At 34.7% G+C, this 20,570-nt stretch overlaps 1 protein-coding gene across 1 annotated transcript in view; it reads left to right on the top strand.

Annotated features, from left to right (window-relative positions):
• The window catches only part of ABCA13 (ATP binding cassette subfamily A member 13), a 474,630-nt gene that overhangs the window by 75,489 nt on the left and 378,571 nt on the right, over positions 1–20,570 (top strand). The window contains 5 exon segments of the mRNA XM_044676455.1: positions 5,202–5,366; positions 8,200–8,399; positions 16,016–16,143; positions 18,031–18,131; positions 18,384–18,560. Coding sequence (XP_044532390.1) covers positions 5,202–5,366; positions 8,200–8,399; positions 16,016–16,143; positions 18,031–18,131; positions 18,384–18,560 — 771 coding nt within the window.

Here is a 20,570-nt window from a genome sequence, read left to right as displayed (position 1 = left end):
GCAAATCATAAGTCTAGGCTAGAGTAATAAAAAATAAATCTTAAATTTGTTTAATTGTAAAACTTTGCTAAAACAAAGATTCAACTCATTTTATTTCTTCAGTTACCATTGAAAATTACAGATGGCTATATTGTATTTAAAAGATATCTAGTCTTTATACCTATCAACTTCCTGGCCTTCCCCTGAAAAAATCAATATAGATCACTTTAACTCAGAGCTGAAAATAAGTGAAAGGAACAAGTAGGCTTTCACAAATGATTTTCTACAGTAGACCACATCTTCACAGTCCTACAGAGCCTAAAGGCTCCAGACAATATAAGATTATTTTGTTTATTTTTTTAAATGGCTCTTTAGGAAAAAATGCAGCCTGAAAGATTTTTATCCTAAAATAATACCTTTCTTATAGATGTTAAGATCATATAAGAGCACTTGATAGATACAAGCACAAAATTCACTTTATTTAATCAAAGCATAAAATGGGCTATTGACTCTAATTTCTTTTAGAATTAGAGTACCTGGTGGGGGTGGGGGGAAGCTGGGTAGCTCAGTGGATTGAGAGCCAGACCTAGAGACAGGAGGTCTTAGGATCAAATCTGACCTCAGACACTTCCCAGCTGTGTGACCCTGGGCAAGTCACTTGACCCCCATTGCCTACCCTTACCACTCTTCTGCCTTGGAGCCAATACACAGTATTACTCCAAGATGGAAGGTAAGGGTTTAAAAAAAAAGAATTAGAGTACCTAGGTTCAAATCTCACTTTCAATACTTCCTACATGGATGACCTTGAGCAAATTACTTAACCTTCCAAGATCCTCAGTTTCTTCATCTGTAAAATGAAGGGGTAGAACAAGATGGGTTCTAATGTACCTTCCCCCTTTAGAATTATATTCCTAAGACCTGGATATGGGCATCTTGCACATTTTTATTTAACTTATTCAATTTTTTCCTATATATTAACCACAACAATAATGATAATAACAGCTTAGATTTTATATAGCACGTAATATGTGCCAGTCATTATGTTAAGCAGTTTAAAATTATGATTTCATTTGATCCTCACAAGAACCCTGGAAAGTAGGTTATTATTATCCCTCTTTTACTAATAAATAAACTGAGGCAAACAGAGGTCCAGTGACTTGCCCAGGGTTTGCAACTAGTATCTGAGGCAGGATTTTGACTGAGGTCTCCTAAATCCTGGTTTGGTGCTCTCTCCACTGAACCACTTAACTGTATCAAATGAAAGGATTGATATCTATAGTCTTTCAGATCCCTTTCTAAATTCTTTGATTCACATAACTAAAAATATTTAATATCCACACTGAAATTTCAAAAATGATGCCTCCTTAGGGGTTTGATGTTATTTCTGAATTTATGATCAAATTATATAGCTGGGAGGAAGGGCAAAGAGAAAGCATTCTTTTTTCAAAGACCACTGAAAAATCTGAGCTACTTTCTGACAATTCTTACTTGAGTGCTCATCCATTACATATGAAAAGAAAAGAATGTTCCATGTTTTTGTATAATCGCTATTGTCATTTATATAAAATGCAGATAAAAAAGAGTGCTATTTTTCAGGCTGGAATATCTGTTCAAATCCCTGATTCGTCACTATCTAGGTGACCTTGGATAAGGTTTTATTGATCTCATGTTCTAAAAAGTATCACTGATGCTTATGGGCTGAAATACAAACTCATTAGCCTGGTATTCTTTATGCCATTTTTGTCTGACTCCCCTCTACCATTTGAATCCAGGTTCATACTTATTTCCTTTATATAGACATTTTAGTGTAGATAGAGTGTTCAGAGAGGACTTGTACTTCTGATATGACCACTTGCCAAGCCCCTTTCTGGACCCTTGGAGTCCACCATTCACCAAACTCTCACCTGTGGCTCCAAGAAACTGTAGTGTGCTCAGTAGCCACACCCTATTAAAACTATCTCAGTAGATGGACTAAACAAGGTTGAGGGTAACCTTCTAGCATCAAATCACAAGTGAATTAGGGAGAATCTACCCCAAGCTGGAGAAGACTACCCCTGAGGAAGGGGCAGATAAGAACAATTTGTTCCAACACTCATGAAGGCAGATGGAATAGGTGCTGTGGAGTGCTTAGAGTTTGGTTAGACATTGGAGAAGCCAGGATCATCTAATGCATCCAGAACCATCACTACTTGCCTTGACTTTGGTCTTGTCACTGGACTTATATGACCCTGCATAAGAGAGTAAGCCTGATGACTCTGTGCAACTTTGCTTAAATTCAATTTATGTGCAAGTCAAAAGACATCATTGATGATGCCATTTTGGTTATCTTTAAGTACAAAGGACAACAATGTTGACATCCTAGGATACAAAGCCAATACTGATAGTTTACCAGATTTTCCCTGATTTTGATATATCTTCTACCTCCAGCCATTCACAAAATACATTTCTTGAGCATAGGATACTGTCCCATCCTTTTCTTTACCTTTTTTTTTTTAAAGAATGCTTATTTTCTTTCAAGGCTTAATTCAAATACCATCTCCTCTTGTGAAGATTTCCTTGAATACTTTTTATCCTTCCCCTCTCTATTATTAGTACTCTTTCTCTTCTCAAATTTCCTTATGTTATTTTTATTTGCAAATGTGTTATATTCTCCCTCTGCCCAATTGAAGAGTGGTATCAAGCTAAGATAAAAACAGGGACCACAAAGCCATATATTAGGATCCACGCTGGCCATGTACTGACTTAAAAAATCACATATGTGTATATACTTGCTTTGAAAATTAATATTTTTCTACATTTAAATCAGATAAGAACTATATTTTAATCTTGTTTCGGCCACACTTGGGAGTATCATAGTCTGCATGTTTGACACTTTTGTAATAGAATATAAGCTCCTTGAGAGCAGAGACTGTTTCACTTGTGTTTTTGTTGCCTCAATACTTAGCACAGTAGCTAAAACAAAGTAGGCAATTATTAAAAGACTTAAATTAGATGTAACTTGACTGTTTTGGACCTTGGTTTCCTCTCTGTAGAATGAAAGATTTGGACAGAAAATTCCCAAGGTTTCATCCTATTCTAAGTCTTTAGTCCTAAGTCTCTCCATACTCTGATTCTTACCAACCTTTAAAACCTTTTATGTTGCACTCTTCCTTATGTATCTCTAAATTATAGTCAAATTAGATAACTTGTATTTTATCTCATCTTGCCCTCTTCCTCTGGATCTTTATACAAAACTGTCCATTCCCCATGCATAGAATGAAGTTCCTCTTCCCTCACCTCTGTTTAGTAAAAATTCTCTTTAACATCAAGGTTTAATATAGGTGCCAGCTCTTACATGAAACCTTCACTGCTCCTCACTCCTCTTCCTATCTCTCATAGCAGAAATACCTCCCTTCTTGATCTCCATTAGTATATTCTATACTTCATTTTCTTCACATTATTCTACTTGATACTTCAGTCAAGCAGCAAGTACTCACCAATGACAGGCACTGTGTTAGATGTGCTGGGAATACAAAGACAGAATTAAAATAGTCCCTGCTCTTAAGGAGCTTACAATCTATCAGGGGAGATATTAAGTATATTTATATGTATTTACAAAATAAACATGTGGGAAAGAGAAGAGAATTCTATGTTGGACATGTTGGCCTGGAGTTGCCTGTGGGATATCCATGTAAAAAAAGTCTAGTAATCAGTTGGTGCAAAACAACTGAATCTCTTCTGGAAATGAAACTCCCAGCAGAGACTAATGCTGGATATGTTGATTTTTGTTCCATTTGCATAAATATGATAATTTATAGGCATAGGAGCTGAAAATGATATAACATGAGAAAGTATTGAGTAAGAATAGAAGAGGGTACATAGACAATAAGCAGCTGTAATATGAGATCATGTTTAAGCAAGGGAGAATGAGAAGGAGTAGATGGCTAGAAGGAAAATCAAGAGAAATCAGCAACATGAAAATTCAGATAAGTGATAGTATTCAAGAGAAGAGAGGAGTAAATAGTGTCAAATGTTTCATAAAAGACAAGAAGGATGGGGATTAAGGAGAAATAATCTGATAGTTGTGTTAGAAGACAATTAAGAGGTCACTGATTACTTTAGAGAAAGAAGTTTGATTTGGGTTGTTATGTTGGAGAGGGATGAGGGGAGAGCTAGTGGAGGAATAATTTTTTTATGAAGTTATCTGAGAAATGGGGGAAAGGTATGGGATAATAGCTATTGGTGATGATTGGACTAGGAAAGATTTTTCTTTTTAAGGATGGAGGAGAATTAAGAATTTCTGAGGCAGTAGGAGAGGAGCCAGTAGATAAGGGGTTGAAGATTAGAGGAGATGGTTTATGGATCAATTTTCTAGGGAAAACCAGGAAGATATAATTTAGGATTATAGGGAGAGGGGTTAACCTTGACAAGAGAAGAGCCATATCTTCATCAGAGACAATTATTTAAAATTCTGTAATATTATTTTTTTTACATTCTGTATCTTTCCCAAAAAGTTGAAGTTCCTTAAGGGCATAGATGATGCTGACCTTTTCATCTTTGTGTTTTCTGATTTATGTCAGTGCCTTGGATGGTCCGCTCATTAAATATTTGCTGAATCGAATTGAAGATTAAAGTAGAACTCTCCTCCCCTCCCCCATTCCATGTAATATGAGAGCTTGTTCAATTCTAACAAAAAATAATCTTGCTATACTGGCTTAGAGAAGCTAAATTTTTTTAGATCCTCTTTGGAAGGAATACCATTTGTAGAGGTTTATTTGAGCCTCCTGGCTTCAAATCTGTATTTGAATTCTTTACTCTTTCTCATTAAAAGAAAGAAAGAAAACAAATTGTGCATGAGTAACAAATTTTATTTTCCAAAGATAAAAATAGCAATGGGAACTAGTCTCTTTTCCTTTAGGCAAGGCATTGATGACTACCATGGACAGTACTATTTTCATGTCCTTGCCCTTGGAAAACAGATCTGCCCTCTACTTTTTGGCAAACCCAGAAAAAAGCTGAAAGACCTTTTTCTTTTTGTTTTCTTGAGACAAACATTTAATAAATTTACCACAATGTCAACAATTAGGTGTATGATACCTACTCTTGGTGTTTACCTTCACTTATCAATTATTTCCAGAGTTCTTGATTTTATATGAATGAGGTATTATTTATAAAATAATGCTACTAGAAGAAAGAAAAGAAGAAAACCTGCTCTTCTAAATGTTTTTTTTTATCATTGTCAGATTCCCAGAGACAGCTCACTGGAGCAGTTTGTGTGTTCAGCCTTGTCCAACACATCAGAAATTGAGGTTGACAGCAAGTATGATCATGGGAACTGTAATATCCAGTGGTCAGAAACCAAAAACTATCTTCTCCATTCAGTCAGCTGGCTCCATATTTACAAACAGGTATTATTCCACAGAGGAGGGTCATTCTTTCTGGGTCATATCTTTTTCCTGGTATGTATTTTTCAAACAAAATCTGATTCACTTATAATTTATCAACTTTTTCAATTGTTTCTCAATTGTTGTTTTCAGAGGCAGTTGGTGGTGCAACAAAAAGCTTAGAGTAAGGAAGATCCAAATTTCAGCCCAGCCTCAAATACTTACTAGTTCTATGAATCTTCAGTTGTAAACCTCTGTTAACCTCAATTTATTCAACAGTAAATGGGGAATAATAATAGAAACTACCTTGCTGGGTTGCTGTGAGGATCAAATGAGATATCTGTAAAAGTACTGCATAAACTTCCTGGTACATAGTAGGCACTATAAAAATGTTAATTCTCATTCCTTCTCTTTCCCTTTGTTGGGGCATTTGGAAGGGAAAATATATTGACTTGAGAAAGCATTGAAAATTTATAGATTTTGGTAAAGTTTGAAGTATTTGCATAAGACCAATGCATTTGCTTTGATTATAATACTGCTATTACTTAACACATTGCTAATTAATTTACAATACTATGAATCTGGTAGACAAAAGACAGGACTAAAATTTTCAACTTAGATTCTAGATATACTTATTTTGCAAAGAATGAACAATTTGGGCTATGTATCTTAGAACAATAATTATCTATTCAATAAAACAAGCCAAAGGGACTCAATGTCAAATTGTCCAGTTAATCTAAACTCATATTTAATTCTGTAAAAAGATGAGCAATTTTGTTGGTTTAGATATTCCATCTACCAACAAAATATATGTATAGACAGAACTTGAACCCAGGTTCAACTATCCGACTTAGTTGATGGCATTAAATGATTGTGGTCCCAAATCAAGGATTTGGTAGCAAACCTTTTGGTAATTAACCTCTATGAACTTAGCTTGTCTAGTCATTGAATAATAGATACAGACCAACACTCAGAGCCATACTCATTTTGTGGGTCACAGACATAGACATAATCTTTCAGAAAGCAGAGTTCCTACTATGCCTTCAAAGGATAGAGACATGACTTGGAATAAGTGACTTTATTAAAATGAACAATATTTATAATAAATGCACATTTTGGAAACAGTAAAGTCCAATGGGTAGAAAGCTTGTCTTAGAAATGGGAAAACTTGGGTTCAAGTTCTGTCTATACATATATTGACTCTATGACCATTGATAATTCACTTAGACTTTAAGTGTCCCAGGTAATTCAAAGACTAAGTTATAGAGCAGGTGCTAACTTGTATTGCTGGAGAAAGGTTCCTTATTGGGAGTTGCTGATACTGAAGAAATCACTTGTAGGGTCCAAAAAAGATGTATTGTGCATTCCCCCTCCAAATGCTGAAGATGAAACATTTAGTACATGCTCAATAAACAATTGTTGATGCCCATTCCCATAATTAAAAAAATATAATAAAATATAAGGCTAGCTTTATAATGTATCTAAAATTTACTATACTTGGGGCTTTATAAAACTGTTGTATGTTGTCTCTTCCATTAGAACCTGAACTCCTTGAAGGAAGGGACTGTTTTTGCCTTTCTTTTAATCCCCAGTCTTTAACATTGTGCCTATCACAGAGGAAGCAACATGTTTGCTGATTCACTGACATAAAAATGCAATAAAATAACAATAATTGATATTCGTATGACACTTAAAATTTTTTTTAACAAACAACTCATTTGTTCCTTACAACAGTCCTTTTAGGAACAGTCCTTCAAGTATTATTATCCTCATTTTATAGATGATCAAACAGTCTAAGATGAGCAAAGTGACTTGCACTGAGTCACACAACTAATTAATGTCAGAAACTTGATTTGGAATTAGACATTGTAATAATTAAAAATGGATTTGACAAATATAAGAATTTTTAAAAAGTTGTGGTTACCATTTTTAATAATTAAATATTAAGTCATGAGACTGTTAGTAGCTTTAGTAGCTTTATTACAGCAAAATACTGATAGTAAGAGAGGGAAATGTAGGAAGGAGGTAGAAAATATTGCCTAGCTAAAAATATCCTAAGTCTGGGTCTGAATGCCTCCAGATTGTGAATGAGAATCCAAATGGGAATTTGACCAGCCTATGAGAATGTCTCCAGCCAGGCATTTCAACAACCAAAGATAGATACCAAAAAGGCTGAGCAGCAAAGGGCAGTCTCTCATGCCAAGGAGGGAATTGTCTCACTTGAGTAAGTGTTCCTCTTTAGCCCAAGTCGCCAATGCAGAAAGCCGAATCTTCACCAGAACCAGGAAGCTGAAATCTGAAGCCACAAAAGATGCTGAACTGTTCAAGAGCTCAAAACATGGAGAAGCCAAAAGACCACAAAGAATCTCACCAGAGCTCATACCCATAAGGCAAAAGACCACAAAAGAACTCCCAGGTTACCAGAGGCTCCCACATATAGGTAGTTTCTCTACCCATCAGCTCTCCTCATCACATCTAAGGAATCAGTCAAAGTCTCTCAATTTGCCTAGTACTGCCCAGGGTGGTGCAGTGCTTATAGTCTTTTAGGGTATGAACTTCCTTTTCTAGTAAAAAATTTTTACTAAGTTTTAATGACTAAGTGTGAAAGGTGGGTGACTCCAAGTTCTTGATTGATTAAGTTAAAATAAACAAAAGGAGCTTACATTTTTTTCATAACATTTTTATTCCAAGCCTGGAATTCCATTCATTATATCTTGTGGCATCTCTAAGTTAATTTTTCTATGAATTAAAAACCTTTTTCCTGATTATTGAGTCTTCCAAAAAACCACAGAAGCTTGAATAACATAGATATATCTCATTTTAAACAACTTTGGTTTGCTTTTTTTATTTTTTTTAGATGATTCAGCAATGGCTAAATGGTAGTGTGCTTCAGAAGATTCTTACTGGAATGGAACAAGGTCTAGTGGGTTTTGTAGATAAATACCCTGAAGATAGTGAGCCATGGAAAGTTGCATCAGTCCTGCACATCATGATTCACCTCCTGGATGACAGTTTGGGACCAGACTCCCCACCAAACTACCTTCAAACTTCAAAAATGTAAAGCAAATCTTCCATGTTTCACAATTGGATATAGACTAGATGACATTTGATTTAACAGCATGATAATCCCATTAGAAATGGATACTATGCGATGGAATTACACATTTAATTCTGTTTCCACTGTCCCTCACACCCCAGATGCTAGGCTTATATCAAGAACCATTAATAGTATTATTTATACATTGCTTATTGCTTATTTTTATTCTTGAAATAATTCAATAGAGATTATAGTTGTGCAGGAATTATGAGAATATCAGTGTTTAGCTCAAGTATCAATATTAGGTCTTTTGAATATTTAGTTCAGTTGCCATAATTTTTTATACTTATTTCAGTATCTCTAGGAGCTGTGATTTCATCAGTGTGGGTACACTCTCCTTTGACAACAGCTGTAAAAAAAAGTAAAAAAAAGTCACTGCAGGAAGTCTGTTGATATTTTCCACGTGTGTCTTCTGGTTTAATCCATAAAATGTCCTCAATAAATATTTACCTAACCTTCACTCTAACGATAATGAAGCTATCATGTCCAGATGCAGGGCTATTTCACTTTTGGATAGCTTTAACACTTTGTAACACCAATACTACATTTGTCTCTTCAAAGTTGCATCCATTACTCTGAGTTCTGCCTGAATCAGAGAATAAATTTAGTTCTTCCACTGTGAAAGCTATTCGAAGTCTTGAGTACAGTCACCTAGTAAGAACTCAGGGTTTGGGGTAGAAAGAAAGGTAGTGAGCCAGGTACAAAACTCCTTGAGGAAGAAGAGTATTTTGGGAGTCACTAGATAATAGATAACAGAAGAGGAGATGTTACTAAATGCTGGTGGTAGGAGTCTGGAAGTGACAAAGGGAATCGTGAATATTTTGAACCTTCTCTCTCTACTTAGTTGGGAAGGGCATGAGTTCAGTTGTTACTAAAAATCTTGCTAGAAATTCTGTGTCATCAGGCATCAACCAGACCTCAGTAAGAGGAGTGGTAAAGAAAATGTTTAATATGAAAGTAAGTTTGTTAACTATGGAGTAGTCTTTCTAGAGAGCACTGCAGAAGGGTCACGTAGATATATAGTGGAGAATTTTGGAGCTAGGGTTGTGGGAGATAGAATGTAAGAGATTTTAATCAGCAGGGCAAGTGAAATAATTTATTCAGCGATGGTTTCAGAATTACTAGGATCAGAGGAGTATGATGGGGTGGTAGTTTGTCATTGGGAATGAGTCCATGAAGAGCGTTATTGAAAATAGATATTTTGAGGGAGTCAGGTTATTAGACTGTTCAAATTCCTCCTCAGACCTCATAGCAGGTGATGGTATTAAGTCTAGAGAGGCTTAGGAAGCTAGATTCCCAGGAGGCATTATATATTTACCTAGAAACCCTGCCAAAAAAAAAAAGAAATATGGTTAGTGTGGCATTACTTGTTGTTGATCTAGTCTTAAGGCTGTATAATCATAGGGGAATAGATGAAGATATAGTCTACTGAATGATAGTAGGAAAGAATGGATAAGTTAAGGTAGGTTGGATCTGAGAAAATGCTCTAGAACAATGGAAAAGGCCCTGAGGTGAAGAAAGAGGTCACTTGCTGGGGGACCTGGATCTGTAGTGCTGATATAAGTCTCCCTGGAATGTCTCTGGAGCAAAAAGGTCTCAGACCAGGGGCATCTTGACACACTTACCAGATAGCAAACTTCTTTGTTAAAATGTAATACCAAGAATTAAACAAAGTGCTTCACCTTTGTCTGTGACTAGAGAACAGCAAAGCAGGACTATCACCTTCTAGGTTCTGGAAACTAACCTTTTAAGGCAGTTTCAGATTACATTAATTCTTTTGGTTACAATAACCCCTTCAGATAATGTCAGAACAATTTCTTTCTAGCCCCTTGTGAAGCTGATGAACTCAAATATAGATTCTTACATTTATCTTTATTAAATATCATTTTATTATATATTTCCCATTGCCATAAGTGTGCTTATAACATGTACCAAAACTCCAGGTTATACCTAGCCCATGCTATGTGCATGCTGGGTCGTTAGTTTTAACTGATTCATGATATTTGGGCTTCTGAATCTGTAGACTAATATAATAACTATTCATTCCCACTTTGTGTCATCTGAAAATTTGATAAGCATGCTGGCTATATCTTCAAACAAGCAATTTATAAAAATACATTTAAAAAAAAGCAAATAGCCAGGAGGACATTCCCAGGGCATTCCCTTAGAGATCTTCCAAGCAAACGTTGAACCATTAAACCCTTTGGATCTCATCACTCAACCAGTTCTGAACTCACCTAATTATGATAATATAACCCATATCTCTTCATCTTATTCACAAGAATAGCATAAAAGACTTTATCCAATGCTTTGTATGCCATACTCTGGGTAAATGATATTGAATGTTGCTCTAATTTACCAGTCTAGAAACCCTGCCAAAAAAAGAAATATGGTTAGTATGACATGACCTGTTGTTGATCAAGTCTTAAGGCTGTGTAATCATAGGATATTTAATTCTGTAATTCTGTGTAGTACTTATATGATTAAAAAATCAAGCTATTTTTGTCTTTAGACTTTTAGTGAAGACATTGACAAATAAGGTACAGTTTATATCACAAAGCTATAGATAAAATATTTGGGGGAAGGTCATAGAATCTTGGGTTTTACAAGGCCCTTATAAGTTATCTACTTCAATTTCCTTCTCAAAAAAGGAATTGTCCCTATAGCCTCCCTGACAGCTGAGCACCCAACTTTTCACTTGAATACTTCTAGGGATGAGGAACTCACAACTTTGTGAAGTAGCCCATTGCATTTCATGGACAGATCTAATTTCTGCATTGTGTTGAAATGAAACCTATTGTAGTTTACCTAATTCTGTACTCTGGAGCTATAAAGAACATATTTAATCCCATTTCTACATGCTAATCCTTAAAACATGAAATGTAGATGTCTTGTCTCCCCAGTGTGTTTTCTCCTTCAACTCAAAATGTACAAGTCCTTTTACCATTCTTGATAAATGTGGTTTCTAATGTCATAAAAACAGAAAGTAAAGGTTTTAAAAAAAGAATTGAATGTGTGAACCTAAAGAATCACAATGAAAGAACTGATAACCTGTAGTGATGTTCTTAGTTTATTTTTTTCAAATTCTGGTCATTCAATATTTTTATCAATTTTGAATGAGGAAATGAATAACATGCATATCAACTATGCAGATTGCATGGAATTAGAGGGATAATGAAAAAAATCAGGATTCAGAAAGTTCTTGACAAATGAGAATTTTAGTCCAAATCTATTGTTAAAATGTAATAGGCTTTATTGTATAGTTCTATACTTGGGTTATAAAAAATGCCATAGACAATCCTGAAAGACTTATGACAGTGAATGCTACCCACCTCCAGAGAAAGAACTGTTGGACTCATCTTTCACATCATTGTATTCTTAGTTTTATTTTGGGGTTTTGGTTATGTGTGAGTTTGCTCTTACAAAAATGGATTAATATGAAAGTGTGCTTTGCATGATAAAAATAAAATAAAAAAGTACTTAACATCATAGACCAAATCAGGTTACAAAATATTTCTATAAAAATAAACAAAGTGCAATTTAATACCCCCCACAGATATAGTAAGCCATAGTTGGACAACAGTTATTATGAAAAAAAAAAAGATCTTTTTGAAAAACAAGATATCTGTTGGTTCCTATAGGTGTTAGTGGACTTTATGTTCACTATAAATCAACAGTAAAATGTGACAAAGACAAGAGCTTACGTTTCATTAATAGAAATATAGCATCCTGCATAAGAGTAGTGTTCTGCTAGTCACATCTGAATGGTATACTCAATTCTGAGTATCTCATTTTATTTTTATTTTTTCATTCAAAATATATTTCCCTATTAGCCATCTTGCAAAAGAAAACATAGACAAAAAAGAAAAAAAAGTAAAAAGAAAGAGTTCTTCAATCTGAAATCAGATTTCATCAATTTTCTCTTTGTAGGTGGATAGCATTTTTCATTACCTTTGCAATTGTCTTGGATTCTTGACTTGATCAGAATAATGTCTTTAATTGTTACTATTACTGTGTACAGTGTTCTCCTGGTTCTGTTCAATTCACTTTGCATGAGTTCATATAAGTCTTTTTAGGTTTTTCTGAAACTATCCTGTTCATTATTTCTTACAGCATAATAGTATTTCATCACAATTATATACTACAACTTGTTCAGCCATTCCCCAATTCATGAGTATTCCTTTTATTCTTTGCCACCACAAAAAAGAGTTATCAATATTTTGTGCAAATTGTTCCTTTCCCCTTTTCTTTGATTTCTTTGGAACAAAGATCTATTAGTAGTATTTTTTTTAAAAAACCCTTACCTTCCGTCTTGGAGTCAATACTGTATATTGGCTCCAAGGCAGAAGAGTGGTAAGGGTAGGCAATGAGGGTTAAGTGACTTGCCCAGGGTCACACAGCTAGGAAGTTTCTGAGGCCATATTTAAACCTAGGACCTCCCATATCTAAGTCTGGCTCTCAATCCACTGAGCTACCCAGCTGCCCCCTCTATTAGTAGTATTATCAGATTCAAGGATATGTACAATTTTAGAGCCCTTTTGGTGTAGTTCCAAATTGTTCTCAAGAATAGTTGTATTAGTTCACAACTCCACTAATATTTGCCTCAATGTTTCAATTTTTCCAAATCCCCTCCAGCACTTGTTATTTTCTTTTCTTTCATGTTAACCAATCTGCTGGGTATGAGGCAGTATCTCAGAGATGTTATAATTTACATTTCTCTAATCAGTAGTGATTTAGGGAATATTTATATGATTTATAGAGTTTTGTTTTCTTCTTCTGAAAACTATTCATATTCAGTGGCCATTTATCAAATAGAGAGTGGCTTTTATTTTTGTAAATTTGTTTATATTTCCTATCTATTTGAGAAAAGAGGAATTTATTAGAGAAACTTGTAATTCCCCAGTTTTGTTTGCCTTCTAATTTTGTTTGTACTATTTTTATTTGTGCAAAAGGTTTTTAATCTCATGTACTCAAATTTATTTATTTTACCTCTTGTGATCATTTCTATCTCTTGATTGGTCAAAAACTCTTCCCTTGTCTATAGATATGACAGGTACACTTTCCATGCTACATTAATCTACTTAGGACATTATCCTTTATGTCTAAATAATTTATCCATTTAACTTTATGTTGGTATACAGTGTAAGATGTTGGTCTATGCCTAATTTCTTCAAAATTGCTTTCCAGTTTTCCCAGTAATTTTTTGTCAGATGTTGAGTTCTTTACTCTAAAAACTTGAGTTTTAAGAAACTAGATTGCTATGATCTTTTACTGCTGTATATTATGTACCTAATCTGTCCTATTGATATTACTTATATGATGTTATTTTTATCCAATACCAGATTGTTTTTACGATTACTGCTTTGTAATAAATTTTGAAATCTGAAACTGCTAGGCCCTTTTCCTTCACATTTTTTCACCAATTCCCTTAATATTCTTGAACTTTTGTTCTTTCAGATAAATTTTGTTTTTACTTTTCCTAGCCTGATAAAGTAATTTTTTGGTCATTTGACTGGGATGGCACTGAATAAGTAAATAAACTTGGGTTAGAATTGTCACTTTTATTGTATTGCCTTAGTCTACCCAGGAGCTATTAATATTTCTCCAGTTGTTTAGATTTCTCTCTGTCTCTGTCTCTGTCTCTGTCTCTCTGTCTCTCTCTCTGTCTCTCCGTCTCTCTTTATCTCTCTCTCTGTCTCTCTCTCTCTGTCTCTCTCTCTCTCTCTCTCTCTCTCTCACACACACACACACACACACACACACACATTCTCTCTCTCTCTCCCTCTGTTTGTGAAGAGTTTTGTAATTGTGTTCACATAATCCCTGAGTTTATCTTGGCAGGTAAACTCCCAATATTTTATGTTGTCTGTGGTTATTTTAAATGGAATTTCTCTTTCTATCTTTACTTACTGAGTTTTGTTGGTAGTACACAGTAAAAAGATCCTTGACAATGAGCAGCATTTCCATAGGAAAATGATCAAGCCAATGAAGAGACCTATAGCAAAGACAAGAAAAAAAGGTATCCTAGAGTAGTTGGGAATTTTCAGGAAAGAGGAAAAAAGACTCAGGGGAGACAAGATATCTGTATTCAGATATTTGAAGGACTGTTACGTAGAACAGGAATTGAGATTATTTGCTAGGCACTATCAGGTAGAATTAGGAGATATGGGTGGGGGCAAATATGGTAATTTCATCTTGATATAGGGAACACTTTTTATAATAATTGGCACTGTCCCAAAGTAGAAAAAATGCCTGAAAAAGTTGTGAAATCTCTTTAAGTGGAAGTCTTCAGAGAGAAGTTGGATGGTAAATTATTAGACATATCTTGAAGAGAATTCTTGCTAGAGGAAATTGTAGCAGAGTTTGAGTACATGACCTTTGTGTAAGCTTTCAAGTCAAATATTCAATATTTGATCACAGGGCAGAAGGGAAGGCTCTTGGGAATTTGCTAATTTTATATTTTATTCTTAATCTCTCCTAATCAAGTAGTGATAATAAATAATATTGATTTGTAGTAAGTAGTTTAGCATTCTTTAGTATATTCAACACAGTAATATTCAGTTTTTACCACTTGCTTTTGCTAGAAGTTTCTGGTTATGCTTTAATAAAAAGTAATTATATTTCTTGCTTTGGTTAAAAGAATACGAGATAACATTTGGCACTCAATACAATAACAAATGTATCTCATTAAACAGTGAACAAGAATTTTTAAAGGGTTTCCTATGTGCCAGGCATTATGCTAAGTGCTGAGGATACAAATACAAGCAAAAAAAATAGTCATTTGGAGCTCACATTCTAATATGGAAGAAAACATGCAAATAGTTATGTATAAGCAACATGTTTAAGATGTGAATTGGTGGTAGCCTCAGAGGGAATGGCACCAGCAGTAATGGAAGGGAGCAACACTTATTACAAAAGGTTGGATTTTAGATGAGCTTTGAAGGAAGACAGGAAAACCAGGAAGAGGAGAGGAAGGATTGAATTCCAGGTAGGGAGGATAGCCAAGAGAAAGGCACAGAGAAAGGAAAGAGAGTATATTGTTTTAGGAATAGCATAGAAAGGTGTATGTGGCCATAATACACATTGTACTTTTTTTTAAACCCTTAACTTCTGTGTATTGGCTCCTTGCTGGAAGAAGGGTAAGGGTGGGCAATGGGGGTCAAGTGACTTGTCCAGGGTCACACAGCTGGGAAGTGTCTGAGGCCAGATTTGAACCTGGGACCTCCCGTCTCTAGGCTTGACTCTCAATCCACTGAGCTACCCAGCTGCCCCCAATACACATTGTACTTCTAAAGCGGCAGGGCTACTGGTTCTACTACTCACAACAACCTTGGTCTCAAAAATCTCTGCTGCGTGCTTCTCTACTGTATGCCCCCAGATTCTGTTCCTAGACGAGGGGAATTTGTCAGAATACTTTCCCGAACTGAAGATAGAAAATGAATGATGGTTTTAGTTCTCAATATATGAATAAATTCTAGAAATAATGGATGAATATTTTCCTTAAAGTTGTTTTTCACTTACCTAAGTGACATATTGAACTGATTTCCATGGTGTTTTATAATGTTTTTGCCTCCAGATTAGTGTATCTGGCAAAGTTTCAGACCATTCTTCAAAATCTGCCTCATTGGCCAACTGTGAAGAGATTGCTTCTGGTAAATGGAGCTCTCAGAAATGTGATCTTCCAGAATTTACATTTTATCCGAGGTAAAACTTATCTGTTGCTTGCCACACACTCACTAACTGCTGACATGAAATCAATGAATAAACAAATATGGGATTGATTAATAAGAGAGAATGGAATTGACCGGTAATGTTGCCAATCTGGGAAATGTCAACTTTCTAATATGTACATATTTATTCAACTTTGTGATTTTTTTCTGGATCATCTAGAATTTATAAAACCAAGGCCCAATACATAATGTCATAATGCATGCTGCACACTTTTACTACAGAAGAATATATAAAATGGCAATGATGAGATTTGTTTTGTAATTGCTATGTTGGTGGTAGTGGATTTTAATTTAAAAAGTCCTTATTATGCAGAGTGGCAAATCTAGGCTTCTGTAGGAGGGATAGGAAGAATTATTCTTTTATAGATGACCTATATAGAATTTTCAGGACCTTTTTTTTTGAAGGGGATGATGTTCCTCAATAGAAGGATCTGTGAGCTAGGTTTAGCAATGAAATTTGGAGTCACCAGTATTCATATCACAGAAATATGGTTACTCTACAACATCCAGTGAAACAGTTTGTCTTCCATGGAAGTCTGAGCCATGTTTAACACCAAAGAGAAGAAAGTAGGAAAGAACAAAGACAGAATAAAGAATTATAAGATTATAAATGAAGGGATCTCTTGTAGAAATTACTATCTAACCCATGTCTGAACAGAAATTTTTTCTACAACAGCCCGGTAAAATGTTTTTCTAGCTCTCCCTAGCAACCACCCATGAAGATACTTTCCTCCTTCATCTCCAGAAGGCATTCCTTCAATTCTGGAACCTAATTATTACTTTTCCATTATTTTGAATTTAACTCAGATTCATTGTTCCCTCTATCTAATTTCTAGTTCTGTTCTAGCATCTGGCTGGATTTCTTTCCCTTAAAACAATCTTTTAAGTATTGAAGTTTGCCATCATCTTCTTTTCATCTTTTCTTTTTTAGACTATACCATTTATTCAAACAGTTTCTGATGCCATGGTTTTGAATTTCTTTATTCTCTTGTTGCTCTCCTTTGGACATGTGCCAATATGTGCCATATTGCAGTTGTCATTGGACCAGTTACCACCTTTCTTGTTCTGGTCAATACTATTAATGAAAGCTAATATTTCATTCCCTCTTTTTGGCTTCCTGTTTTAATATTGCCTAATATTGACATGAATACTCAGAATTTTGTAACAAGTGACTCTCTTAGCCATTCTCTATTTTTTGGTTTTTGTATTTATCCCTATTAAATATCATCTGGCTAGTACCAGCCTGTTTGTTCTAGTCTCAAATCTGTCATCCAGTATATTCATGGTATTAGAGAGGCAGGATTTAGAATTATTTCAACCCAGATCAATGGTCTGTCAATGATCTTTGAAAAGGAAAATGAAACTGCTCAGCTAAGTTGAGAGTGCTATTGTCCTATATTCTCTTATATTTTTAGTTGGTCACAGTTGGGGCCATCAACTTGAAATAAGAAAAAAATGTTGCTTCTTAAATTTGTATTGATGCAAGTAACAAGGCTGCAATGGTCACTGTCTTCACCATCTTTTGCTTAGGAGAACTTTGTTCAGTTTGTTCAGTTTTAGGAATAGAAAGCAATCATTTAGGAATTCTCTCTCTCTATCATCAGCATTATATTAGGAATTAGAGTTCTCTCATTTTACACATTCTTGTTGCTTGCAATATCTTTCTCAATCCCTAGACAATCTAAGAGAGATTTACTGTATTAATAATAATTGCATTAATTGGCTTTTTCTTATTGAGGGATATATAGTTTTATAGGGTATGCAAAATATGTTTAGTTGAATAATTCAGTTTGTCTATTCATTTGAAAGCCACATGAACTTTATTTAGTAAACTCTTATTTTCATCTGTAATATCATATAGAAATTCTAAGTAAACTGGAAGGATTGGCTCCATTTTCTACAACAGATGATTTCAGCTCATTGAAACTTGAAATGGATACATTCTTCAAGGATATTAAACAGGTAAGCCATATTGAAAGGTTTTTAATAAACCATTTACACAAAATATACAATACATTCATGAAATATTCAGGCATGTTTTTATAAGTTGTGTTTACTAAAGGCATAGAATAGTTCACAGCTTTTTGAAGGCCTTTTGGTCTTCACTTTATACTTTTTTGATCATTTATATTCTTATGACTAGTATTGGGATGACCATTATGCAGAGGGTTTCTGAGTTCTCTAATTTTCTCTACATTCTTATTAATATTTTAGATGTTGACAAAGAATTACACTTACATGATTCAGAATGTACCCTTTGTTTCGGAAGAGAATTTTACTCTTTTGGAGAACTTCAAAGTTATGAAAATGCTAACCCATTTAAGAGGGCATTCTCATTCTTCCAATGAGACAATCTTTTTATACAACCTACTTCATTTAGTCAAAGAGGCCGTAAGTATTTTTCTACCATTAAAATCTTGGAATATGTAGCTGTTTGTTTTCTCATTTTAAAAAATTAAGCTAGTTACTAATGTATTTCATATGCATAAGAATAGAGACAACAGCACTCTCATCCTAAATCCCGAGCTCAGAAAATCACATCTCAGTCCTAAATCTTATTTATCTAATACCATGAATATACTGGGTGACTGATCTGAGATTGAAACAGGCAACTGTAGAAATTGTCTAGTCCAACCCTTTCATTTTATAGAAGAAGAAGCTGAGATCAATGCTCTTCCTACTGTACCATCAGAATAAAAATAAAAATTCTTAAATTGTAAAGAAAATTTCTGAGTATATGCATAGAAAGGTAAAAAGTAAGCCTATATTAAATTCATTTGTTTAACACTCAAGAATCATTTAGTAAGAGCCTAATTTATGTAATACACAAAAGGAGATACAGATAAATAAAAGAAACTTTGCCTTCAAAGTGCTTCCAGTACAGTAGAGATGATGGATCTAATAAGCAAAAAGCTAGGGTATAAAACAAATTGTATAGGAAGACAAGTGAGATTCAAAGTGCCATGAAGGAACTGGAGAAGGGTGAAATCCAGTTTCTTGGTTCAAGGAAGCCTTCATGAGGGAGGTTTCATTTGAGTTGGATCTTGAAGCATGTATATGAATGAATGAATGAAAAAAGTTAATTACTTCTTTTGGATCAAGCACCATCCTGAGATTGGAGATGTGAATAGAAAAGAGATCAGCCCATGCCCTCAAAGAGCTTACAGTTTAAAGAGGGTAGGAGTAATAACACATATAGGAAATGGTGCCTAGGGACAAGTATTGTTGTTTGGAAAATTTTATGAATGATGAGTAAAGTCATAAAAGAATAGCCTTTTCAGTGACAAAGGGAGTGTTAATTTGATTTATGTTTCCAGAACTGAAAGGTGTGTGTGTGGTGCATATAAGACACCAATTTGTCTGGTAGAAAATGGTCAGGGAGTAAAGGGAAGTGTGGATCAAGCCTTCCTGGAATTAGTGGGCCACAAGAGGAATTTACCAATCAGGACACTGGGGATACAGGTTGAGAGTTGTTGAGCTGAAAATTTGTTTTCTAGGCCATAGTCTCTGGTATCAGCAGCATTTTGGCAGTTAGGAAAAAATGAAATAAAATTTCAAGAGATGATTATGAGAGAGAAAATTATGAGGATAAAGAATGGCATGACCAGGATGTGGTAATTTATCTGATTTGGTTTAGAATATATTAAGAGGATCATAGGATTTAGAGCTGGAAGAAAATTTAGAAATCTCTTAGTTCAAATCTTCCCATCCTTAGCCCATTTCATATATGAGGGAAAGGAGAATGAGTTACAGTTGGAGAAAAGTAAAACCAGAATAGAAACTAATAGACTAAGTGAATGGGAAGGGCACAGAAAATAAGCATAATGAAGGCAGCAATTAGATTCAGTAGAAGTGATGGGGTGACTTTGGGCAAGTCACTCAACCCCAATTGCCTAGCTCTTACCACTCTTCTGCCTTGGTAGTGATACTTGGTAGTGATTTCAGAATGGAAGGTAAAGGTTTTAAAAAAGAAAGAAAATGAGTGTGAATGGAATGGAAACTACAGGCACTGAGGTAATCCAAGTATTAAGACTTGAATGTTAAAAGGGACTTTTATGTGAATATTGAAGGCACCAAGAAGACAGAACATGACATGGAGAAAATTGTGAGTCAGGTACAGAAGTCATTGAAGAAAATGGTAATGCAACATAGAGGAAGTGAGAGGGGAAAATGGATTTAGTCAGATGACCTAGGTTCAAATCCCACTTTTGTTTATCCTTGGGACCTAGTTTTCCTCATTTGTAAAGTGAGGCTTTGGGTTGGTTCTCTGTAATCTCTAAGATTTCTTTCATCCTTTGGTGCTATTGAAGGATATATCTATATCTATATCTATATCTATATCTATATCTATATCTATATCTATATCTATATCTATATCTATCTATCTATCTATCTATCTAT

This window comes from Gracilinanus agilis, chromosome 1, assembly GCF_016433145.1.
Source record: "Gracilinanus agilis isolate LMUSP501 chromosome 1, AgileGrace, whole genome shotgun sequence".
In the NCBI taxonomy this organism is placed as follows: domain Eukaryota; kingdom Metazoa; phylum Chordata; class Mammalia; order Didelphimorphia; family Didelphidae; genus Gracilinanus; species Gracilinanus agilis.
This window is presented reverse-complemented; position numbering and strand designations above follow the sequence as displayed.